This window comes from Cetorhinus maximus, chromosome 10 (assembly GCF_964194155.1).
Source record: "Cetorhinus maximus chromosome 10, sCetMax3.hap1.1, whole genome shotgun sequence".
NCBI lineage: Eukaryota > Metazoa > Chordata > Chondrichthyes > Lamniformes > Cetorhinidae > Cetorhinus > Cetorhinus maximus.
The window spans coordinates 26,532,172-26,558,397 of record NC_135888.1 but is presented as its reverse complement, the minus strand read 5'-3'; the positions used below and the strand labels follow the sequence as shown (position 1 = coordinate 26,558,397).

At 45.5% G+C, this 26,226-nt stretch overlaps 1 protein-coding gene across 3 annotated transcripts in view; it reads right to left on the bottom strand.

Moving 5' to 3' along the window:
• Window positions 1–337: 337 nt before the first annotated feature.
• Window positions 338–26,226, bottom strand: part of sardh (sarcosine dehydrogenase) — a 92,362-nt gene continuing 66,473 nt past the window's right edge. For all 3 annotated transcript variants that reach the window (XM_078550260.1, XM_078550259.1, XM_078550258.1), the window contains exons 13-21: window positions 25,152–25,265; window positions 24,175–24,313; window positions 23,272–23,385; window positions 22,052–22,199; window positions 20,246–20,339; window positions 14,195–14,357; window positions 7,836–8,004; window positions 5,495–5,630; window positions 338–763 (exon numbers count right to left, since the gene is read on the bottom strand). In XM_078550260.1, coding sequence (XP_078406386.1) covers window positions 638–763; window positions 5,495–5,630; window positions 7,836–8,004; window positions 14,195–14,357; window positions 20,246–20,339; window positions 22,052–22,199; window positions 23,272–23,385; window positions 24,175–24,313; window positions 25,152–25,265 — 1,203 coding nt within the window. In that variant the 3' untranslated portion in view covers window positions 338–637. The remainder of the gene's footprint in view (window positions 764–5,494; window positions 5,631–7,835; window positions 8,005–14,194; window positions 14,358–20,245; window positions 20,340–22,051; window positions 22,200–23,271; window positions 23,386–24,174; window positions 24,314–25,151; window positions 25,266–26,226) is intronic.

Below are 26,226 nucleotides of genomic sequence, written 5' to 3'. Positions count from 1 at the left end.
CCCTCCCCTGTCACTCCCACCCCTCATCACTGAACATCCCCACCCCCCCGGGGTCAATCCAACTTCCAAGCACTCTGAGCCTCCAGTCACTCCCGCTCTCCCTCCAACACTCCTGCTCCCCTGTCATTCCGAGAACCCGTGCCACTCCAATTCTCTAGCACTCTGAGCCGCCCATCACTCCCACTCTCCCACCCCTCCCACTCCCTGTCATTCAGCTACACTCTGACCTCGGGAAATACATTCTCTGAAATATGAGATGGGGCATTGCATGTTCAATCTGTGTGTTCGATCATGAGTTTGATCGTATGTTCAAGTTGTGTGTTCAACAGAAATGCTGTTTGTGGCACTGATGTAAACTTTAATTTGTTAAAACTTGATTGAAAATGATTATAAAAACTGTAGAATTTGTATCAATTCAGTAAAATATTAAAATTACACCCTTGCACTGAACAAGTCAGGAGTAAAGGCTCAGGTTATAATGTCCAGTTCAGAAATTTCACCAAAATCTCTACATGTTCCAGAAACTGATCTTCCAATTACAGGGCTGGAACACAAAGCCAATGCAGCAAATTCCTGGTCACGTATTTCCTGGTTTCAAAGCTCTGGGATCACAAGCAGTCTCCCTCCTGGATCCTCACTAATAAATCCCTTTCACTCGTTTGTTGTTTGGATCGAAGGGGGATTTGAGGTGGACCTTTGCTGGGTAGGAGATGCCCATCCTCTCCAGAGAGTACTCGCCACTCTTCACAAAGTCAGGTGTTACCTGGAATGAGACGCAGATTGAAAACACACACACCATGCAAAGCGACCACTGAGAATGCATTAGAATAGTCGAGCCTAAAGGTAACAAAGGCGTTAAAGAGGACTTCAGCAGCAGGGATGGGGTTGGGAAGGTGATGTTATGGTCTTAACGATAGAAGCTCTTCTGATGGTCAGGTTCAACTTTGGACAGTTGCTAGGGAGAGGGATGGATCAGTGGCTGGGGAACAATGATTGTTGCAGGGACCAAAGACAATGGCTTCAGTCTTTCCAATATTTAACTGGAGGAAATTTCTGCTCATCAAATACTGGATATCGGGCAAGCAGTCTGATAACTTGGAGACCGGACGGGTCGGAAGAGATAATGATAGAATGGTAATGGCAGAGAAGGAGGCCATTCAGCCTATTGTGTCCGTGCTGACTCTCTAAGAGCTACACACCTAGTGACGCTCTCCTGCTTTTTCCCCATAAGCCTGCAAACTTTTCTCTTTAGATCTTGAAAGATTTAATCTGCTTCCATCTCACTTTCAGGCAGTGCATTCCAGATCTGTGTGAAAAAGTGTTTTTTCTTGTGTCACCTCTGGTTCTTTTGCCAATCACCTTAAATTGGAATCCTCTGGTTCTTGACCCTTTGGTCAATGGGAACAGTTTCTCTCTATCTACTCTGACCAGACTCCTCATGATTTTGAATACCTCTATCAAATCTCCTCTCAATCATCTCTTCTCCAAGGAGAACAGTCCCAGCTTCTTCAATCTATTCACATAACTGAAGTCCCTCATCCCTGGAACCATTCTCATGAATCTTTTCTGCCCTCTCTCTAATGCCTTCATATCCTTCCTAAAGTGTGATGCCAAAACTGGACACAAAACTCAAGTTAAGGCCAAACCAGTGTTTATACAGGTTCATCATAACTTCCTTGCTTTTGTATTTGATGCCTCTATTTATAAGGCTCAGGATTCCATGTGTCTTATTAACCACTTTCTCAGCCTGTCCTGCCACCTTCAACAATTTGTGCACATATTTGGCCTGGTGGGCTGAGAAAGGGAGGGACATGGTAGAGGCAGCTGATCAAATGGTCTCAGGCTTAGTGACAAAGAACTCCATGAGCTCCTCACACCTTTTAGAAGTGAGGACGGAGGAGACAGGGGTAAGGGATTTAAGGAGATGGCTTATAGTGAACAAGGGTAGCTGAGGGGATGGTACCAGGTGTAGAGGAGAGACCAAGACTTGATTCAGTGAAAAGAGCAACAGATAAGAAATGGTAAGGAAAATAAGTCACTGGTTGGAGTAGGTATTAGGTCACCTACCAGGAGCTACAGTGTAGGAGATAGTATAAATCAAGAAATACTGTGGGCTCGTAAGAATGGTACTGCAATAATCACGGGTGATTTTAATCTTTATATAGATTGAATGAGCCAAACTGGCAAAGGTAGCCTTGAGGATGAGTTCATAGAGTGTATTCGGAACAGTTTCATAGAACAATATGTTTGGGAACCAACCAAGGAACAGGCTATTTTAGACCTGATAATGTGTAATGAGATAGGATTAATTAATGACCTTATGACAAAGGATCCTCTAGGCAAAAGTGATCAGAACATGATAGAGTTTCATAGTTTGAGGGTGAGGAACTTGGGTCTGAAACTAGTGTCTTAACCTTAAATAAAAGACAACTACAAAGGTATTAAGACAGAGTTGGCAATGGTGGACTGGGAGAAAGGTTAAAATGTAAGTTGGTAGATAAGCCATGGCAGATATTTAAGGAGACCTTTCATAGTTCTTAACAAATGTACATTATATTGAGAAAGCAAGGGTCTATGAAAAGGATGCACCATCCTTGGCTAGCTAAGGAAGTTAAGGGTGGTATAAAATTGAAAGAAAAGATGTGCAAAGCTGCAAAGATTAGTGGTGGGCCAGAAAATTGGGAAAATTTTAGAAACCAGCAAAGGATGATTAAAAAGTAATAAAGAGGGAGAAATTAAAAAATGAGAGTAAATCAGTGATAAATATAACAACAAACAGCAAGAATGTATACAAGTGTATAAAAGGAAGGGAGTAGCTAAAGTAAACATTGATCCCTTAGAGGATGAGACTGGGAAATTAATAATAAAAAACAAGGAAATGGCGGAGACTTTGAACAATTATTTTATATGTCTTCACAGGACAAGACACAAAAAGCATTCCACGAATAGTAGAAAATCAAGATGCAAAAGGGAGGAAGGAACTTAAAACAATCACTATCACTGGAGAAAAAGTACTGGGAAAAATAATGAGACTAAAGGCTGACAAATCCCCTGCAGCTGATGGCCTGATCTTGGGCTTCAGCTCCACTTTCCTGCCCATTCCCCATATCCCTTGATTCCCCAAGAGACTAAAAATCTGTCTAACTCAACCTTCAATGTATTCAACAATGGAGAATCTACAACCCTTTGGGGTAGAGAGTCCCAAAGATTCACAACCTGAGTAAAAAAATTTCTTCTTATCTCAGTTCTAAATAATCGCCCCCTTATCCTCAGACTGTACCCCCATGACCAGCAGAAACAATCTCTCAGTGTCTGTGATGTCAGGCCCCTTCAGAATCTTGTACGTTTCTAGAAAGATCTGTGAATTGGAAAACTGCACATGTATTGATTAATGCATTATTAATGCATCCATTCAAGAGCGGAAGATTGAAGCAGCAAACTGTAGGCCAGTTAGGCTGACATCTATCATTGGGAAAATGCTGGAATCCATTATAAAGGAATTAGTAGCAGGACATTTAGAAAATCATCATAAAACCATGTTGACTCTGCCTGGCTGTAAGAAAGGGAAATCATGTTGACAAATTTGTAAGAGTTCTTTGAGGATGTAACAAGCAGGCTGGATAAAGGAGAACCAGTAGATGTAGTTGTATTTGGATTTCCCAACGAAATTCAATATAGCACCACCTAAAAGGTTACCACACAATATAAGAGCTGTGGGTGATATGTTAGCATGGATAGAGGATTAGCTAATTAACAGCAAACAGAGTCGGGATACATGGATCGTTTTCAGGTTGGCAAACTGTAAGCAGTGGTGTGCCACAGGGATCAGTGCTGGGGCCTCAACTATTTACAACCTATATTAATGACTTGGAAAAAGAGACCAAATGTATTGTAACCAAATTTGTTGATGATGCAAAGATGGGTAGGAAGATGAGTTGTGAGGAGGATGCAAAGATTCTGCAAAGGAATATAGATAGGTTAAGTAAGTGGGCAAAAATTTGACAGATGTGGGAAAATGTGACATCATCCACTTTGACAGGAAGAATAGAATAACAGAATATTACTTACATGGAGAGAGACTACAGAATGCTGCGGTACAGAGGGATCTGGGTCTCCTTGTACATGAATTACAAAAAGTCAGTATGCAGAGACAGCAAGTAACTAGGAAGGCAAATGGAATGTTGGCTTTTATTGCAAGGGGGATGGAATATAAATAAATGGAAGTCTTGCAAAACTGTACAAGGTATTGGTAAGACCATATCTGGAGTACTGCATACAGTTGTGGTCTCCTTATCTAAGGAGGGATTAAAAGTAGTTCAGAGAAGGTTCACTAGATTGATTCCTGGGATGAAGGGGGTTTGTCTTATGAGGAAAGATTGAGCAGGTTGGTCCTGTACCCACTGGAGTTTAGAAGAATGAGAGGTGGTCTTATTGAAACATACAAGATTCTGAGGGGTCTTGACAGGGCAGATGCTGAGAGGATGTTTCCCCTTGTGGGGGAATCGACAACTGGGGGACACAGTTTCAAAATAAAGGGCCCCCTATTTAAAATGAGGAAGAATTTCTCCTCTCAGAGGGCTATTAATTTTTGTAATTCTCTACCTCAGAGAGCAGTGGCAGCTGGGTCACTGAATATATTCAAGGCTGAGTTAGACAGATTTTTGATAGGCAAGGGAGTCAAGGGTTATGGGCAATAGACAGGAAAGTGGAGTTGAGGCCACAATCAAATCAGTCATGATCTTATTCAATGGCGGAGTAGGCTTGAGGGGCTGAATGGCCTCATCCCGCTCCTATCTCTTATATATTAAAAAGTCAATGCAACAATGTGGCAGGAAAGACAAGAGGTGTAGCCAGTCGGGGATGGCTTCATTTAGGTGGAAGATGTCATGAGCTCTCAGCCAGGTTTCTGTCAAGGCCTTGCTGTGGATGTAATTGCCCACAATAAGCTCATGGATGGCAAGGGCCTCGTTCACAGGTGAAAGGACACTCTGGAGGAAGATGCAGGGAGGGGCGGTGAGGGCTGATCCACTGGCAGAGCCGCTGGGTCAGCAGTGGGAGGAGTGAGTGAAACAGGGTTAAATACAGAGTAAAGCTCCTTCTACACTGTCCCCATCAAACACTCCCAGGACAGTTACAGCACGGGGTTAGATACAGAGTAAAGTTCCCTCTACACTGTCCCCATCAAACACTCCCAGGACAGGTACAGCATGGGGTTAGATACAGAGTAAAGCTCCCTCTACACTGTCCCCATCAAACACTCCCAGGACAGGTACAGCACGGGGTTAGATACTGAGTAAAGCTCCCTCTACACTGTCCCCATCAAACACTCCCAGGACAGGTACAGCATGGGGTTAGATACAGAGTAAAGCTCCCTCTACACTGTCCCCATCAAACACTCCCAGGACAGGTACAGCATGGGGTTAGATACTGAGTAAAGCTCCCTCTACACTGTCCCCATCAAACACTCCCAGGTGTCCATATCACTTCTACTTACCACTCCACCATCTGGATCCCTGATGTAACCATAAGCTATCGTCTTATTGAGTGTAAATGCGAAATCTGCCCTCCGGATGTGTCCGACAGCTTTCCCGTTCCTCCAAATCACTTCCAAACCGAACATGGGGACCTTCCTGTGGAATAATGAATGCTTTTTATATTAAAAACCAGCACACTGCACAATGAAACCCAGCACACACACTGCATTATTCCCACTGATGCCTAGGGCATGACCTACAATATCAGTTGGGTAGGAGCTTGAACTCTACCTTTCAGAATATTCCACTGCACTAATCCACACATACAATCATGCTGACAAAGCATGGATCTAAAGAGTGTGCAGGGACAGAGGAGCCTAGGGGTGCATGTGCATAGATCTTCAAAGGTGGCAGGAGATATTGAGAGAGTAACTAGCAAGGCACATGGGATAAAAGCAAAATACTGTGGATGCTGGAAATCTGAAACAAAAACAAAAATTGCTGGAAAAACTCAGCAGGTCTGACAGCATCTGTGGAGAGAAAGACAGAGATAATGTTTCGAGTCCGTATGACTCTTCTTCAGAACTAAAGAGAAGTAAAAATGTGGTGAAATATATACTGTTTAAGGGGGGTGGGACAGGTGAAGCTGGATAGAAGGCCAGTGATAGGTGGAGGCAAAGGAGAGATTGCGAAAGACGTCATAAACAAAAGGTGGAAGGGGTGTTGATGGCGGTGATACTGGCTAAAGGAGGTGCCCTTTGGAGGGTTGTTCTCTTTGGAGCAAAGGAGATTGAGGGGAGATTTGATAGAGGTGTACAAGATTATGACAGGTTCCCACGAGTTGACGGTGCAAGGACTTGGGGGGGACAGATTTAAGGTTTTGTACAAGAGATGCTGGGAGGATGTGAGGAAGAATTTTTTTTTTACACAGTGAGTGGTAATGACCTGGAACTCGCTGCTAGGAGGGCAGTGGAAGTGGAGACTGTCAGTGATTTCAAAAGGAAATTGGTTGGGCGCTTGGGGAGGTAAATAAAATATAGTGGTACTGTGACACACTAAATGGAGATTAACTGATGCTAAATTGAAAGATTGAGTTTGGAAGTTGTTGCAACATTTAAATAAAACAGAAGATGAGGCTTGGGAACTCAGCAACAACTTCCAAACTCAGTCTTTCAATGTAGAAAGTATTGTTTTAAATTAATCTCCATTTAGTATGTCACTTTGTCATTATGGTGCAGAAAGAGGCCATTTAACCCATTGAGTCTATGCTAGCTCCCTGTACAGAAGTCCAATTCTTCCCATTCCACCTCTGTATTCCCAGTGCCCTGCAGGTTTACATATGAACAAATGAATTAGGAACAGGAGTAGGCCAGACAGACCCTTGAGCCCTGCTTCACCATTTGATAAGAACATTCAATAAGATCTTGGCTGATTGGATTATGGCCTCAATTCTACTTCACTGTCTACCTCTATAAACTTTGACTCCCTCGTTCATCAAGAATCTTTCTAACTCAGCTTTAAAAACATTCAATGACCCAGCCTTCACTGCTCTCTGGGGAAGGGAATTCCACACACTAATAACCCTCGGGGAAAAAATTCTCCTCATCTCGGTCTTAAATGGAAGACTCCTTACTTTTAAACTGCAGTCAACTTTGGAAGAAGATCAGAATAAAGACAATACTATTTTTCTATTCTTCCTGCAAAAAGTAGACAAGTTCACATTTTCCCACATTATTCTCCATCTGCCAAATTTTTGCCACTCACTTAAACTGTCTCTACCCCTTTGCAGAATCCTGGTATCCTCTTCACAACTTGCTTTCCTATTTATCTTTGTGTCATGAGCAAATTGAGCAACCATATATTCGGTCCCTTCATCCAAGTCATCAGATCGTAAATAGTTGAGGCCTCAGCACTGATCCCTGTGGCACTCCACTAGTAACAGCTTGCCAATCTGAAAATAACCCATTTATCCCTAATGTTTCCTGTTAGCTACCCAATCCTCTATCTATGTTAATATGTTACCCCCTACATTATCATTTTGTGTAGTAATCTTTGATGTGGCATCTTATTAAACGCCTTCTGGAAATCCAAGTACACCACATCCCCTTTATCCATCTTGCTTGTTACTTCCTCGAGGAACTCCAATAACTTAGTCAAACACGATTCCTCTTTCACAAAACCATCTTACCCTGCCTGATTGCATTGAGATTTTTTAAGTGCCCTGCTGTAAACGCCTTAGAAAGTCTTAATACTGGACTCTACATCATAAGATTGAGATTGGAAGTTGTTGCAATATTTAAATAAAACAGCAGCTGTGTTCGCAAGCCCAGGACAGAATTAGGAGACAGTTCAGAGACTCACTCATCAATGGTGAAACACAGCAGGCGTTTAAACAGCCCCTCGGCTTTCTGCTTCTCCAGTGCCTCCCGACCAAGAAATGGGACCTGTGACTTCAGTTTGCAAGTGAAGGCGAGCCCGGCCTCAAGTGGGGTGTCATCGGATCGAAGGTCAGCATGCCAGTGTCTGTAACCTGCAACACAAGCCAGAGCAAATCAGCTTGGGAGATTCTCTGTCGCACATCCCTAAAAATACCTTTCTTGCCAATGTTAGCCATTACAGAGAGACACTCCCACATTTGACATGGACTGAACTTGGGGTACATGCTGGACAACCTAAACCTTCACCCAAAGTAAATTTTCCTGTTAACTCAAATACAAGTTTGGGTTTAAACAGAATCACAGAATTGCTACAGCACAGGTGGCTGCCATTTAGCCACCATGTCTGCACCCCCTCTCTGAACACGCAATTCACCGAGTGTCAACAATAACTAAAGAACTCCAATTTCTATAGTGTCTTTCACAACCTCAGGGTGTTCCAGTGGTTTACAGCCATCGATTGTTTTTGTAGTGTAGCCACCATGGCGTGGCAGGAAACAGCTCAGCTATTTTGTGGACAATATATGCCACCAAAGTGCAATGTAATATTGTCCAGATAATCTGTTTTTGATGATGTTGTCTGCAGTTAAATATTGGTGACAGGCAGAGGGGAACACCCCTGTTCTTGTGCAAAACAGTACCGTGAAATCATTTACACCTACCTGAGAGGGACCTGGGTTTCAATTTTCATCCGACAGGACAGCACTCCTTCAGCACTGGCTCTCTGACAGCGCAGTACCCCCTCAGAACTGACCCTCCAGCAGTGTAGCCCTCCCACATCACAATCCCCTTAGAAACCAATAACTTTTAAAAGAAAGGATTCCCCACAGCGTCAATGGAAAGAAAGTCAATGGACAAGGTTTTACTTTTTAACATTTATACTATAGTAAAAGCATCATAATTCAAACATTCATTAACAGGTGAAGGATATTTCAAACAAAAAGATAAAATTCATTTTAAATAGTCGATACAACAAAGAGACACCTCATGTAGTTACAAGCACTTGCATTACTTCCTGCACAAATGTGGGGCCACGGACAATCTCTCAGTCTTTCCAACTCAGCCTTCATTTTGTAAGTTCTGTCACTTCCCATCAAGTTGTTTCAGCCCTTGAGGCGCATTCACCAGCAGCTGTCTTCCATTCGAAGTACCCAGACACAGTTGCCACTGGCAAGGTGCACATCTATGAAACCCCTCTCACTTGGGTCACAACAGTCCTGATGGCACACAATCCCTACAGACTCCCTTCTCCGGTCCCTTTACATGGCCTGGTGGGCTCTGGCAAGACTGAAACAGCAGCAGCAAGGAGTCTTGTCCAACCCACAATCCTTCCTATCTTCATCTGTCTGCTCTTTCCAGCTGGATAACAGATATAGTCACACAGTCTCAGTTCCATTCTCAGAGACCTGCTTCAATACCAGGATCTGTTTGAAGGCTGCCAAACAGAAAACTATTCCATTTGGAGAGAACCTTGCTTGCTTCCTATTTACATATAAATACCGTAGCTACAAGAGCAGGTCAGAGGCTTGGAATCATGCGATGAGCAACTCACCTCCTGACTCCCCAAAGCTTGTCTACCATCTACAAGGCACAAGTTAGGAGTGTGATGGAATACTCCCCACTTGTCTGGATGAGTGCAGCTCCCACAACACTCAAGAGGCTTGACACCATCCAGGACAAAGCAGCCCACTTGATTGGTACTACATCCACAAACATTCACTCCTTCCACCACCGATGCACAGTGGAGCAATGTGTACCATCTACAAGATGCACAGTAGGAATTCACCAAGGCTCCTTTGACAGCACCTTCCAAACCCATGACTACTACCATCTAGAAGGACAAGGGCAGCAGATAGATGGGGACACCACCACCTGGAAGTTCCCTCCAAGTCACTCACCATCCTGACTTGGAAATATATCGTCGTTCCTTCACTGTTGCAGGGTCAAAATCCTGGAACTCCCTCCCTAACAGCACTGTGGGTGTACCTACACCACATGGACTGCAGCGGTTCAAAAAGGAAGCTCACCATCGCCTTCTCAAGGGCAACTAGGGATGGGCAATAAATGCTGGTCCAGTCAGCGAAGCCCAAATCCCATGAATGAATATAAAAAAAACATGAATCCCCAGTGTGTTCTGAACTGCCAAACAAAACACACAGGCTAACCCAACCCCACTGCAATTAGCTTTCTATTTACACTTTGCTTCTTAGCTGTTCATCCCCCATGTCAACATCAGGTCACATAAGCACTACTTGGAACCTGATGTCATCATCAGGAAATAAATTAACCCTCCTTCAGAATACTCACAGCACACTTTGGTTTTAATGGGACATTGCACAAAAGCAAATACTGGCTTTTCCCAGCATACGAGTCATCATACTCAGTACCACCCCACTGATAATGCAGTGCTCCCTCAGTTCCACCCCTCCAACTGTGCTCTGCTCCCTCAGTACCACCCCCCAACAGTGCATGGCTCCCTCGGTACCGATTCTCCAACAGTGCTGTGCTCCCTCAGTATTGGCCCTCTAACAGAGCAGCATTCCCTCAGTGCTGACCATCCCACATTGCAACACTCCCTCAGTTTTCCCCCTCCAATAGTGCAGCACTCCCTCAGTACTAACCCTCTGACGGCGCAGCACTCCCTCAGTACGGACCCTCTGAAATGCAGCACTCCCTCAGTACTGACCCTCCGACAGTGCAGCACTCCCTCAGTACTGACCCACCGGCTGTGCAGTGCTCCTTCAATACTGACCCTCCGACAGTGCAGCACTCCCTCAATGCTGGCTCTCCGACAGTGCAGTGCTCCCTCAGCACTGACCCTCCGATAACGCAGCACTCCCTCAATACTGACCCTCCGACAGTGCCTCAATACTGACCCTCCGACAGTGCAGCGCTCCCTTAATATTGACCCTCCGACAGTGTAGCATTCCTTCAGTGTGTGAATAGTCAATGAGGTGAACATTCTGATTATATGTCACTGGCTGCTTCACTCTTGTTGCCAAGGTCTTTTCAGTTTCTGCTTTAGCTGGACTATGGAGCCAGGGTTCATGGTTGGGAGCCCTCCACTCCAACATGAGAACCAATTAACATTAAAACAATATGGTTGCAGCAGGCAAGATTTACCACGGATCCGGTAGCATCTGAGGTTAAGATTAGGAGGGTGAATGATAATATCAGTTAGATTTGCAGATGACAAAACACTTGTAGCAGGCACAGAAAGAGGATTACAAGAACTAGTAGATAGACTAGTAACAGTAGGTAGGAACTTTGTAATGAAAGTGAACGTTGACAAAACCAAGCGATACATATCTCAAAATCACCAAGAAACATTCATAGAGGGAAGAGAACTAGAACAGGTCCCAGAATTCAACTATTTAGGAAGCATAATATCTGCAGATAGAAGGATAGCAATGGGAAAGGCACATTTGTAAAAAGAGATGGATGCTAACCAGATAGCTGAATAAACAACTCAAAAAGTGACTTGTCATGAGTTTGATTTGAAATGTTGTTTTGTATGGATGTGAGACTAGGACCTTACAGAAGGAGAAGATCAACTTGCTAAATAGCTAAGTATGTTGTGAAGAGGACATGAGGAGGTTGCAGATGGAGATAGGTAGGTTGAGTGAGTGGGCAAAAATCTGGCAAATGGAGTTTAATGTGGGAAATGTGAAGTTGTTCACTTTGGCAGGAAGAACAAAAAAACAGAGTATTACTTAAATGGAGAATGGCTGCATAATCCTGGGGTGCAGAGGGATCTAGGTGTTCTAGTACATGAGTAACAAAAAGTTAGTAAACAGGTACGGCAAGTGATTAAGAAGGTTAATGGAATTCTATCCTTTATTACAAGAGAAATTGAACATAAAAGTAAGGATGTTATGCCATAGTTATACAGGGCATTGGTGAGACCGCACCTCAAATACTGTGTGCAGGCCTGGTCTCCTTATTTAAGGAAGGATGGTGACAGGCAGAGTTTGTCTCAGAGCCTGCTCCATGATGACATGCAAACCACGATCCTGTCCAATGGATCCACCACAGACCCAATCCACATTCGGACTGGGGTCAAGCAAGACTGTGTCATCGCACCGACACTCTTCTTGATCTTCCTTGCTGCAATGCTCCATCTTACCCTCAGCATGCTCTCCACTGGAGTGGAACTAAACTACAGAACAAGCAGGAACCTGTTCAACCTCCACCGCCTGCAGGCCAGATTCAAGGTCGTCTCATCCTCTGTCACTGAATTACAGTTTGCAGGCGATGCTTGCGTCTGCGCACACTCGGAGGTCAAGCTCCAAGCCATCGTCAACACCTTCACCAAAGTGTACGAGAGCATGGGCCTTACACTTAACATCCGTAAGGCAAAGATCCTCTACCAACCTGCCCCCTTCACACTGCACTGCCCCTCCCCCGGTTATCAAAAATCCACGATGAGGCCTTGGGCAACATAGACCACTTCCCATGCCTTGGGAGCCTACTGTCAACAATTGACGACTAGGTTCAACGCCACCTTCAGTGTGCCAGCGCAGCCTTCTGCCGCCTGAGGAAGACAGTGTTTGAGACCAGGACCTCAAACCCGTCACCAAGCTCACGGTCTACAGAGCAGTGGTGATACCCGCCCTCCTATATGGCTCAGAGACGTGGACTATGTACAGCAGGCACCTCAAAACTCTGGAGAAGTACCATCAATGCTGTTTCCGCAAGATTCTGCAAATCCATCGGCAGGATAGGCGCACCAACGTCAGTGTTCTCGCTCAGGCCAACATCCCCAGCATTGAAACATTGACTATGCTCGATCAGCTCCACTGGGCGGGCCACATCGTCCACATGCCTGACATGAGACTCACGAAGCGAGCGCTCTACTCTGAGCTTCTACATGGCGAGCAAGCCCCAGGAGGGCAGAGGAAACGCTTCAAGGACACCCTCAAAGCCTCCTTGAAAAAGTGCAACATCCCCACCGACATCTGGGAATCCCTGGCCCAAGACCACCTGAAGTGGAGGGAAAGCATCCGGGAAGGAGCTGAACACCTTGAGTCTCATCGTCAAGGGCTAGCTGAAGCCAAGTGTCGACAGCGAAAGGAGTGTGTGGCAACCCGGGCACCCCACCCACCCGTTCCCCCTACCACCGCCTGCCCCACCTGTGATAGAGGCTGTAGGTCATGCATTGGACTCTTCAGTCACCTGAGAACTTATTTTAATGTGGAATCAAATCATCCTCAACCCCGAGGGACAGCCTAAGAAAATGATTTAAGGAGGGATGTAAATGCGTTGGAGGCAGTTCAGGGGAGGTTTACTAGATTGATACCTGGAATGATTGGGTTATCTTATAAGGAAAGGTTGGACAGACTGGGCTTGTTTCCACTGGAGTTTAGAAGAGTGAGGGGTGATTTGATTGAAGTATACAAGATCCTGAACGGCCTTGACAAGGTGGATGTGGAAAGGATGTTTCCTCTTGTGGGTGAGTCCAGAACTAGGGGTCACCCTTTCAGGGCAGAGATGAGGAGAAATTTTTTCTCTCAGAGGGTTGTGCAATTTTGGAACTCTCTGCCTCAGAAGGTGGTGGAGGTGGGGTCATTGAATGTTTTTAAGATAGAGGTAGATAAATTCTTGTTAGGAAAGGGAATCAAAGGTTATCGGAATGTGGAACTCGAAACACAAACAGATCAGCCATGGTCATACTGATTGGCAGTGCAGGATCGAGGGGCCGAATGGCCTACTCCTGCTCCTATTTCGTTTGTTTGTATGTGGGTTTGGAGGAGGATGGAAAGGATCAGCTGGAATGAGAAAGTAACAAATGATGAAATGCTGAGAGTGAATGAACAAAGAAATTTGCTGAACATAATTAGGAACAGATAGGGAATCTGGGTGGGGCACAGCTCAAGAGGACTCAAACTTGTGAGAGTCATTATGGGGGGAAGATTTCAAGGAAAAAAAAAGAAGAGAATATCAATGTTGGACGGCTTGAAATTTTAAGGGGATTACTGGCAAATGGCAAGACTGGCACAAGGTAGAGAGTCGGGGATAGACTATGCGCCAAGGACCTGCAGAGCGCAATGATGATGAAATTGTTGATGAATGTACCTGTCATCAGGAAAAATGAAAACCTGCAGCTCCTGAAAACAGAGTCAAAGGATTCAGTGGGAGCAGCAAATGGTTCAGCCCAGGTCGGAGAGCGGGAACAGATTAATGTTCCAGACAGATCATTCACCATTGCTGACAGTTTGCCCGAGGTATCAGTGGGGGTGTGGGATCACACTGTGCTTTAGTACTGAGCATGCTGGCAGCTTTTACCTTTCTCGATGCTGAGTGAATCAATGGCTCTGTAGCCAGCATTGATGATTCCAAACTTGGCCCCAGATTGCATCACGGCACGATGAACAGCGATACAAGATTCCCGTGGCACGTGTAACTCCCAGCCCAGCTCACCAACAAACGAGAGTCTCATAGCCCGCACCTGGCAAACCAGAAAGTTGGATTAATGAGAAGTCCCAGTGAGTCAGTGTCAGGGATCAGGTGGGGGAGTCATAGAATCCTAGAATGATACAGCACAAAATGAAGCCATTCGGTCCATCGTGCCTGTTCTGGCTCTTTGAAAGATATATCCAATGAATCCCACTCCCCTTGCTCTTTCCCCATTATCCTGCAAATTTTTCCCCTTCAATTATTTATCCAATTCCCTTTCTAAAGTTCCTATTAAATCTGTTTCCACCGCCCTTTCAGGCAACGCCTTCCAGATCACAACAACTTGCTGTGTAAAAAAACTTCTCCTAATCTGCCCCTCTGGTCATTTTGTCAGTTGTCTTCAATCTGTATCACCTAGTTAACATACGAACATAAGAACTAGGAGCAGGAGTAGGCAATTCAGCCCCTCAAGCCTGCCCCGCCATTCAATACGATCATGGCTGATCTCATTTCGGTCTCAAGTCCAATTTCCCGCCCTCTCCCCATAACCTTTCAACCCGTTACTAATTAAAACTCTGTCTATCTCCTCCTTAAATTTATTCAGCGTCCCGGCATCCACTGCACTCTGAGGTAGTGAATTCCACAGATTCACGACCCTTTGAGAAAAGTAATTCCTCCTCATCTCTGATTTAAATCTACCACCCCTTAGCCTAAAACTATGGCCTCTCATTCTAGAATGCCCCAGAAGGGGAAACATCCACTCCACGTCTACTTTGTCTATCCCCTTTGGCATCTTATATACCTCAATTAGATCTCCTCTCATCCTTTTAAACTCTAGCAAGTATAGATCTAAACTGCTCAATCTCTCCTCATAAGACAAGCCCCACATCTCTGGAATCAAGCTAGTGAACCTCCTCTGAACTGCCTCCAATGCAACTAAATCCTTCCTCAAGTAAGGGGACCAAAACTGTGTACAGTACTCCAGGTACGGTCTCACCAATGCCTTGTACAGTTGCAACAACACTTCCCCATTTTTATACTCTATTCCTTTAGCAATAAATACCAAAATTCCATTTGCCTTCCTTATTACCTGCTGTACCTGCATACTAGCTTTCAGTGATTCATGCCCGAGGACACCCAGATCCCTCTGCACTGAAACATTCTGACGTTTCTCTCCAGTTAAATAATAAGTCGCCTTTTTATTCTTCCGACCAAAATGGATAACCTCATACTTATCCATATTAAACTCCATCTGCCAAATTTTGGCCCATTCACCTAACCTGACCCTCCTGCTGGTTTCTGTTTATTTATTTTGTCAGTATCATTCATAAAAACTCTCAAATCTTCCCTTAATCTTCTCTGCTCCAAGGAGAGTGATCCCACTGCTCCAGCCTCTCCACATAATTGAAGTCTGGGATGAAACAGCTGAAGATTTGGGCTGTGTTCACTGGAGCAGGGGATATCTAGGGAAAACTCAAACAAAACAGTCAAAGGAGGTAAGGGTAAATAGTGAGAAATTGTACTCAGCATTTGCTCATTAACAGGGGAGCAAGTGGTCAGGAGTTGGGCTGATGCGCAGAGTGGAATAGTCAGAGGAAGACTTGTCACATATTAGCATGATCTTGTTTGACAGGGACAGAGAAACAGTTGAAGGAAAATATGAAATGATATTGGGAGAGAATCAAGAGTAACGGAGCTAACTGAGGGTCAGGGAGTTGAGTGGCTTATGACTGCACTGAATTTCTATAACTCCATCTCCATTGGGTATAACACTAACAGTTAAATTTTTCTGAGTCACAGAGAAGCACTTTTCAAACCAGTTACCAGCTTCGACTGTGTTGGTCATCATCCCTCACAGACAATGGAGCTGGGTCACAGTTCTCTGTATCAATGGACAGCTTCATATCCTTCCCAGTTACTCTGCATTGCCCAGGATTGTTCCTCCCCAACCCAACCTCCTTCCCTCTGGGTAGCCCGAGACATTCCTCCCCATTCCGGAGCTTTACAATTGTGAGTCATTGCCCACAAGAACCTATATGGGCCTGGGGTTCAACTGTGGATTCAGCCCCTGGATATGAACACCCTGAATAGATGCTGATGTTTCTGACTCAGTCAGTCACATGACTTATAACACATTCCAAAAACTCTGAACATTTCCCGTAACTTTACTGCCAGTTAGTTCCCAAGTTAAACTAATGAACAATCTTACTGAACATCACCTGCTAAACCTTCCACAGTAACTGCCATTCATTGCTGACATATTGTGACAATTACTGGTATTAAGACTTGTAATAAAATGTGGATCATCCCTCCCGTGCATATACCAACGTCTCAACAAAACATACAATCGGCTCCAAATCAACACATCTGGTAAACACAGGTATTGACACTGTGATCTCCACACTCCCGGTCTGGTGAACACAGGTGCTCAGACACATCCTACCAAAATAGCTGCAGAGATAGTGAGACAGTCAGTGTCGAGGCACAATCTCCTGCGAGTTCAAGTCTCCCGACACAAACGCTGAGCTCGTCAGACTGAATAGAGGGTGGACATGGTGATACTCGTAAACTGAGAAAATTAATCAGACTGTGGCTGCATTATTCATTCAGACACTTTGATGTTCCTGCACTTACTTAACCCAGGGAATTCGATGAGTGAGGGAATTTGGTGCAGAGAGGGAATTCGATGAATGAGGGAATTTGGTGCAGAGAGGGAATTTGATGAATGAGGGAATTTGGTGCAGAGAGGGAATTTGATGAATGAGGGAATTTGGTGTAGGGAGGGCAGAGATGCTGTTCTGGTCTTTTACTATGGAACAAGAAGTGGTTCAAGAGATGGAGAAGACGACCTGAGATCTGAAGTTCAGAGGCTTTAATTAGGTAAGCAGGTAAGTGATTCGTTGGTGAGTTTTAAGGTTTTCTTTCTCTCAACTTGGGAACTAACCAATTTATTGGAAATGCAAAAACTGGCAGATGTAGTAAAGTCACAGGATACGTTCAGAGTTTGTGGAATCCGTTATGAGTCAAGTGTCTGAGTCAGAAATATTAGCATGAAAGCAAAATATTTCAGATTTCCAGTATCTACAGTAAAAACACGAAATGCTGGAAATGCTCTGCAGTATCTGTGGGAAGAGAAACAGAGCTAATGTTTCGAGTCCATATGTCTCGGGCTCTGAAGAAGGGTCATACGGACTTGAAACATTAACTCTGTTTCTCTCTCCACAGATCCTGCCAGATCTGCTGAGATTTTCCAGCATTTTCTGTTTTTTTTCCAGAAATATTAGCATCTGTTCAGGGTGTTCATGTCTAGGGCCTGAATCCACAGTTGAACCCTGTACCTGCACAGGTTTAAACTTGGACCTGACAAGTACAAGTACTGTATCAAATTTGTAACTTAACTAGTCAAACTATTTCATATCACTACACATAATCATTGAAAAAAATACTTCAATTAGTTAAATAAAATAAGGCTAGGCTGAGATATGGCAGAGCAGGTTGTGTGTCTGGACTGGGAGATTGTGGTCGACAAGACTGTGTCAAGCAAGCACGTCTGCAGGCGATATCTTCACCTCAAATCTCTCTGGCTCAGAGCCATTGGGCTGGAGTGAGAGTTGCAGAAACTCTTTAGACACACAGGGGATTGGAAGGAATTTCTGGACAGTCTCATCCAGAATATGATCACACCACAAGAGAAAGCACAGATTCAGGAAAGGGAGGATGTGACTGACAGGGAACCAGGCAGCGTGGGATTAGGAAATCTTGTAGACATTGGCCTTGATGGACTCAGCAAAGGGTTCAATACAACAAACATACCGGACAGAGGAAAGGGGGCAGCCCTGCCTGACTCCAGATTTGATCAGAAAGCTTTCCGATTCCCACCCATTGATTGAAACTGCGCTACTGGTGTTTGTCTAGCAGTTGGATCCAATTGTGGATTCCCTCGCGAAACCCTATTTTGGACAGCACATCCACCATGTAGGTGTGCGATATGCTGTGAAAGGCCTTCTCCCGGGCAAGGCTGATTTGGCAGGTATCCACACCCCCGTCCCATACATAAACAATCGATCCCTGAGTAGCACAAAGCTGTCAGAGATCTTCCTGCTGGGTAAAGCACAGGTCTGGTCAGGGTGGATCACCAACTCCAGAGCAGATTTGACCTGATTGGAGACGACCTTGAACAGAATTTTATTGTCCACATTCAGCAATAACATGGGTCGCCAATTCCTAATTTCCTTCCTTTCCTCATGAATTTTGAAATGCTGCCGGTCAGAAGCATACTGTCGTACACTTCTAGCAGGTTTGGGCCAATCCAGTCCCACAGAGCCGAACATAACTCAGCCGGTAAGCCATCGCTTCCTGGAGCTTTACTCTTCTCAAAGGACCACTGCCTGTCTCAGGGTCCTCCTCTCACACTCTCCTCTAGGTGCTGCTGACTGCCTGTCTCAGGGTCCTCCTCTCACACTCTCCTCTAGGTGCTGCTGACTGCCTGTCCCAGGGCCCTCCTCTCACACTCTCCTCTAGGTGCTGCTGACTGCCTGTCCCAGGGTCCTCCTCTTGCTCCTCTGAAGGAGCTGTAGCAGTGGGATGTATTCCATCTGAATCAGGATGGGACCCTTGTCCTAATGCAAAGGGTAAATAGGAAGGTGGCAAAGGCTTACTCTAGTAAAACAAGGGGGTGGGGTGTGATTTACAAGCACCTAAGCAGTCTAAATATCAACAAAACAGGGCAGGAGAACATGCGAACATACGAATTAGGAGCAAGAGTAGGCCACTCGGCCCCTTGAGCCTGCTCCCCCATTCAATAAGATCATGGCTGATCAGATTATAACCTCAACTCCACTTTCTTGCCTACTCCCGATGGCCTTTCACCCCTTGTTAATCAAGAATCTATCTAGCTCTGCCTTAAAAATATTCAAAGACTCTGCTTCCATTACCTTTTGAAGAAGAGAGTTCCAAAGACTCACAAGCCTTAGAGAAAAAAATTCTCCTCATCTCTGTCTTAAATGAGTGACCCCTTGTTCTAGATTCTCCCACAAGAGGAAACATCCTCTCCACATCCACCCTGTCAAGACCCTTCAGGATCTTATATGTTTCAATCAAGTCACCTCTTACTCTTCCAAACTCCAGTGGATATAAGCCTAACCTGTCCAACCTTTCCTCATAAGACAACCTGCCCTAGCAAACCTTCTCAAAACTGCTTCTAATGCATTTACATCCTTCGTTAAGTAAGGAGACCAGTACTGTGCACAATACTCCAGATGTGGTCTCACCAACACCCTGTACAACTGACGCATAATCTCGCTACTTTTGTATTCAATTCCCCTCACAATAAATGATAATATTCTATTAGCTTTCCTAATTACCTGCTGTACCTGCATATTAGCCTTTTGTGATTCGTGCATTAGGACACCCAGATCCCTCTGCACCACAGAGCTCTGCAATCTCTCACCATTTAGATAACATGCTTCTGTTTTATTTTTCCTGTCAAAATGGACAATTTCAAATTTTCCCACTTTATACTCCATTTGCCAGATCTTTTCCCACTCACTTAACCTTTCCATGTCACTTTGTAGCCTCCTTATGTCCTCTTCACAACTTACTTTCCTACCTCTCTTTGTGTCGTCAGCAAATTTAGCCACCATTCCTTTGGTCCCTTTATCCCAGTCATTTGTATAAATTGTAAAAAGTTGAGGCCCCTCAGATTGATGCCTGAGCCACATGATGCCGCAGGGGACAATTAACCAATTCACACTGCTCATTACCACAGGTAATCAGACCAATTAAATCTTCCCACCACTTCATAAAGGCTTTAGGTTCACCAAATGATCCAGATTTCAACACGAGCTTAGAACCTTATACCAGTGATATGAAAAGAGGCCGAGCCAGATTGAACAGATGGGTCCATGCTGAGCAATAGTGGGCAGTAAGAGAGTGACTCACTGTGTGTCCAGCTGCCTTCACAATCTGGTGCGTCGAGAAGGGAAAAGCCTCGTTGCTTAGGTCAGCATCGAGAACTTCCTGCAGCACGGAGCGACTGTGAAGCAAGAGCGGAATGGTCACAACGTCACATCAACCAGAAATAGAGCAACCCACAAGCCAGGCACAGCCTACCCCAGCCCCACACCATCCCCCTCTTCCAGCAATCCTTTCCCACAATCCAAGATCACTCTCCTGCCCCAGGTCCCTCCAGAGGGCACACCTTCTACCCCTTCCATCATCCTGACCTATTCAGCTCCTTGAGACTGTCCGGCCACTGAAATCGTGGCTAATCTGTGATCTAATTCCATATATTCCCCCTATTCCTTAATACCTTTAACCAACAAAAATCTATCATTTTCAGTTTCTAAATTACCAATTGATCTATCGAAGGGAGTCCTGAGCTTCTCCCATCCTGTGTGTGGGGTAGCATTTCCTAATTTCACTCCTGAAGGTTCTGGCTCTAATTTTTAGGCTCTGCCCCTTCATGCTAAACTGACCAAGCTAGTGGAAACAGTTTCTAATTATTTACCATTCAATAAACATCACAAAAACAGATTAGCTGGTCGCTATTACCTTGCTGTTTGTGGGAGCTTGCTGTGCACAGATTGCTGCTGCTTTTCCTCCATTATAACAGTGACCACATTTTATTAGCTGTAAAAGATTTTGAGATGTCTAGTGGTCGTGAAAGGATCTATATAAATTCGAGTCTTTTTGCCCTATTTTAATATCTTGAAAACTTTGATTAAATCTCCCTTAGCCTTCTAAATTCCAGGGAATAAAACCCTAGTTTGTTTAATCTCTCCTTGTTAGTAACCCTTTGAGTCCAGGTCTCCTTCTGGTAAATCTACGCTGTACTCCCTCCAAGGCCAATATGTCCTTCCTGAGGTGTGGTGCCCAGAACGGCTCCCAGTTACTCCAGCTGTGGTCTAACTGCTTCTAACTTGTCACCATTTAGAAAGTCTCCTGTTTTATCCTTCTGAGGTTCAACATGGATGATCTCACATCTGCCTACATGGAAATCCATTTGCCAGCTTTGCCCATTCACTTAGTCTATTAATATCTCCTTGTAACTTATGCTTCTAGCTATACTGTCCACAATGCCGCCTATCTTTGTGCAAGGTGGTGGTGTAGTGGTTTTGTCACTGGGCTAGTAATCCAGAGATAATGCTCTGGGGACCCAGATCCGGTGAAATTGGGATTCAATAAAAATCTGGAATTAAAAAAAATGTCTGGTGATGACCACAAAACCATTGTCGATTGTTGTAAAAACCCATCTGGTTCACTAATGTCCTTTAGGGAAGGAAATCTGCTGTCCATACCTGGTCTGGCCTGCATGTGACTCCAGACCCACAGCGATGTGGTTGACTCTTAACTGCCCTCTGAATGTCAATTAGGGATGGGCAATAAATGCTGGCCTAGCCAGCGACGCCCACAACCACATGCCCATGGACGAATAATAAAAAAAATTTGGATATGTAGCTTTCTATCCTAAGTCGTTAGTAAATATGGTGAATCATTGGGGCTCCAACACAGATCCTTGTGGGTCACACTAGTCACAACCTGCCAATGAGAGTACCTGCCCATTATCCCTACTCTCTGTCACTCGGCCAATTTCCTAATCAGATCAATAATTTACTTCGATTCTTTTCCAACCTCAGGACCTTCCCCCACACCGAGAGGCATATCATCTCACCTGCCCTCCCCCTCCTCCACCAGACCCCCTCCACTTATCCTTCAATGAGTACTATGAGCTGTGCTTTTCCAAACCTCTTGGGTCCCTGCACGCTGATCATTCCAAGTTCTTCTGAACAATCGAGAAGTTGGCAGTTCAGCCTCTGGTCCTGAAGAACAGAGCTAATATGGGTCCAGTTGTGCTGGGCCACTCCACCTCCGACTGCCAAATAATAGCCATCACCTGCACCAGAACACAACACAAGTTCAGAGTCCAGCTAGCATCGCCCAGACACAGCTAACAGCTGCAGACAGTCAGAGGGAAGGCTGCCAGGTGCATAGACAAGGCCCTTAGCTACACATGCCCTTAATCCAGTTACACAACCGCACAGATTAAACACGCTTCCACTGGATGTCACTACAATCAAATTACTGTTGTTGCTTAAAAAGATAAAGCTTAAGAACAAAAACAGCAAAAGTCACAGCCCTCAAGGCTGGAACTGTTCAATTGAGTTACTGCAGCACAAACAGACTGGTCACAGTGAAAGAGAATTTAATTCTATGAAGCCTCAGTGCCAGGAACTAAAAATTACATTTCTTTTTTACAACCATCTGAAGCAGAGTCACATTCTCACCATTTTGACATTATTAATCAGAGAACTATAACCAGTAATTCGTATCAGCCTTTTGAGTAATGGTCACTAAAGAGGGAGCATTAGTGATACCGTGCTGTACCTGTCCTGGGAGTGTTTGATGGGGACAGTGTAGAGGGAGCTTTACTCTGTATCTAACCCCGTGCTGTACCTGTCCTGGGAGTGTTTGATGGGGACAGTGCAGAGGGAGCTTTACTCTGTATCTAAGCCTGTGCTGTACCTGTCCTGGGAGTGTTTGATGGGGACAGTGCAGAGGGAGCTTTACTCTGTATCTAACCCTGTGCTGTACCTGTCCTGGGAGTGTTTGATGGGACAGTGTAGAGGGAGCTTTACTCTGTATCTAACCCCGTGCTGTACCTGTCCTGGGAGTGTTTGATGGGGACAGTGCAGAGAGAGCTTTACTCTGTATCTAATACCTCTCTGCACCTCCAAACAAACTTTCATCTTTTGATGGTGTTCAGTTTTGTACAGCACCTCAATGCAGTCTCAGGATAGTTAATTTTAAAGCAAGGAAATATGCAGCCATTTTCAAGTCCGAAGGTCTCTGGAAGAAGGAGCCAGGTTATTACAAAGGCTGAAGGGACTGGTAGCCACTAACGCACACTCCTCCGAGCTCAGAACATCTACACACAGTTTAGTACAACACTGGGAGGCAGCAATTACCTTCAAAGGCAGGCGTGAGTGCTGTTCCTTGTGGAGCGCTTTCGATACGGCTAACTGTGAGGTCACTCTCAGTCCCACCTCGACTATTCAGCATACAAGTGTAAACAGTTTTACCTGCACATAAATGGATTCTCAATCATGCTGCTTTTAAAGCAGGGGCCAAGCTCTGAGCATCAAAACAGAACAGAAAACTAGAACCAGGAAAGATCAGGACTCAGTTATGACTGACAGCCTCATAGTGAGGCTAAGTGTAGAAGTCAAAAAGGGATAGGGTGACCCCGGAGGGGAGAGCAGCGGGGCAGAGTGGGACAGAGCACACGACGGGGTGCAGGAGAGAGACAGGGAGGGAGGGGAGGCCATGGGGTGGGGGGAAGTGGGGGGGAGAGAGAGAGAGAGAGAGAGAGAGAGAGGTGAAGGGGGAGTGATGGGGTGGGGACTACGGAGCAGGGAGAGAGAGACAGAGAGAGAGAGAGGTGAAGGGGGAGTGTTGGGGTGGGGACTACGGAGCAGGGAGAGAGAGACAGAGAGAGAGAGAGAGAGAGAGAGAGAGGGAGGGAGGGAGTGTGACGGCAGGGGTGCGGCAGAGCATGCGACGGGTCGCAGGAGAGGGAGCCGATGAGGTGGGAGGGAGAGAGAGAGAGGTGGGGAGAAAAGGAGAGGGGGTGTGAGAGAAAGAGAGAGAGAGGGAGGGGGGGGGGAGGGTGACGGTGGGGTGGCGGGTAAGGGTAGACGGAGCAGGGCACTGGGTGACAGGAGGACAGGGCGGGGAGGGGAAGGGGGAGATGGGGAGGGGAAGGGGGAGATGGGGCGGGGGAGATGGGGCACGTCCCAGGGAGACGAGGCAGGGGAGGAAGATGGAAGATGCTGCAACAATAAGTGAAGGGTATCGAGATTTGTCATTACCTATTGACGTGCTGACTTCAGCAGAAAATAGCCAATCCGCTGCCTTTTTAGCATCTGGGCCCAGAAGATAAAACTTCCCAAAATAGGACATGTCAAAGATGGCAGCTGCGTTCCTGCACCTTTCACACTCGAACTTAATCTGCACCAAGACACAATAACATGAAGCAAATCCTGACAGCTGGAAACTAATGGCTGGACCCAGGGGAAAGCCCAGATCCCACCACGTACCTGATACAGTCTGAACGTGCCCCACAACAATAGTGTCAGGGTGGGTCTGGTTAGCCCACAGACACACGCACACACACACACACAGGCAGGCACACGCGCACACACACACAGGCACACACACACACACACGCAGGCACGTGCACACGCAGACACAGACACACACCCAGGCAAGCACAGGAGCAAACAGGCAGCCACACACACACACACACACACACACACACACACAGAGGCAGGCGCACACACACACACAGGCACACGTACACACACGCAGACACACACACACACACGCAGACACAAAGGCAGGCAGATGCAGACACATGCACACACACAGGCAGATACTCACACCCAGGCAGACAGAAACACATGGGCAGACAGACACACACAGGCAGACAGACAGACACAGGCAGTCAGACAGACAGACACATACACACACACACAGAGGTAGGCACAGTCAGACACAGACACACCCACACCCAGGCAGACACACACACCCAGGCAGACACACACACACACGCAGGCACAGTCAGACACAGACACACACCCAGGCAGGCACAGGAGCAAACAGGCAGACACACACACACACACACACACACAGGCAGCCACAAACATTGCGTAATTTTCTAGTGTTACATGAGGATCTGATTTATTTTGCAGACTCCACTCATTCAGTTGGATGCACTTCACAAATGTGAGTAAACTTTAAAAATAGCAAACTTCTCTGAACTGGTGAAACAGGAGTTTATTCCTACCTGTTTATGGTGTGGGGGGAAGTCAAAGGTGTAATCTTCCCATAACAGCTGTTTATACCTGTAATCTTCATGCTGCTTGTTGCCATAGGCTCCGTAATAATCATAATCCAGAATCTAATTCAGAGAAAGTTACAAGAGAACAGAAAGATCAATAATGAACCAAAGAAAGAGACAACGAGAGAGAGTGTGTGTGTGGGGAAATATGAGTGTGACAAGGTACAAGTATTATCTTGGGGATTTGGGAATCTCTGGTAGTTTTCCTCAAGCTACAGCTTAGGTTAGCATTGAGACTCTGACTTAGAACTTTAAAACTGGAAGCTAGTTAAGGAACCTGGTTAATAGAACTGCATGGCAGTGGCAGATATCTCACAGTCATCTCAAAGTGAATAGCTGTTAACGACTGTAGCAGGGAGCCCACTGAGCAATTGCAACTTGGATGTGCTTTATCATCTCACGAGAAAAAGAGACAGGTATTGCTCTGGTACGAGTGTCGGAACACACAGTGTGATGAGGCCCGAGTATGATCAGGTACATTTGCTAACTTGTGAATTTGGTGCAGATGGGAATTCTTTGCCAAGACAGAAGGAGGTGTTGCTTTTTATATTTTTTTCAACCTCCAGAAACTGGCGAGTGTTCAAGGCTTTAATTAGGTAGACAGGTAGGTGACTGGTGAGTTTGTAAGATTTTATCCCTCTAAACAGATATCAAGACATGTGATATCAAGAAATGGCTGAAGGCACTGTTTGATGCAAAGGCTATGGGCCCTGACAATATTCCGGCAATAGTACTGAAGACTTGTGTTCCAGAACTTGCCACGCCCCTAGCCAAGCTGTTCCAACACAGCTACAACACTGACATCTACCCGGCTATGTGGACAATTGCCCAAGAATGCCCTGTACACAAAAAGCAGGACAAATCCAACCCGGCCAGTTACCGCCCCATCAGCCCAGTCTCCATCATCAGTAAAGTGATGGAAGGGGTCATCAACAGTGCTATCAAGCAGCACTTGCTTAGCAATAACCTGCTCACTGACGCGCAGTTTGGGTTCCGCCAGGGCCACTCAGCTCTTGACCTC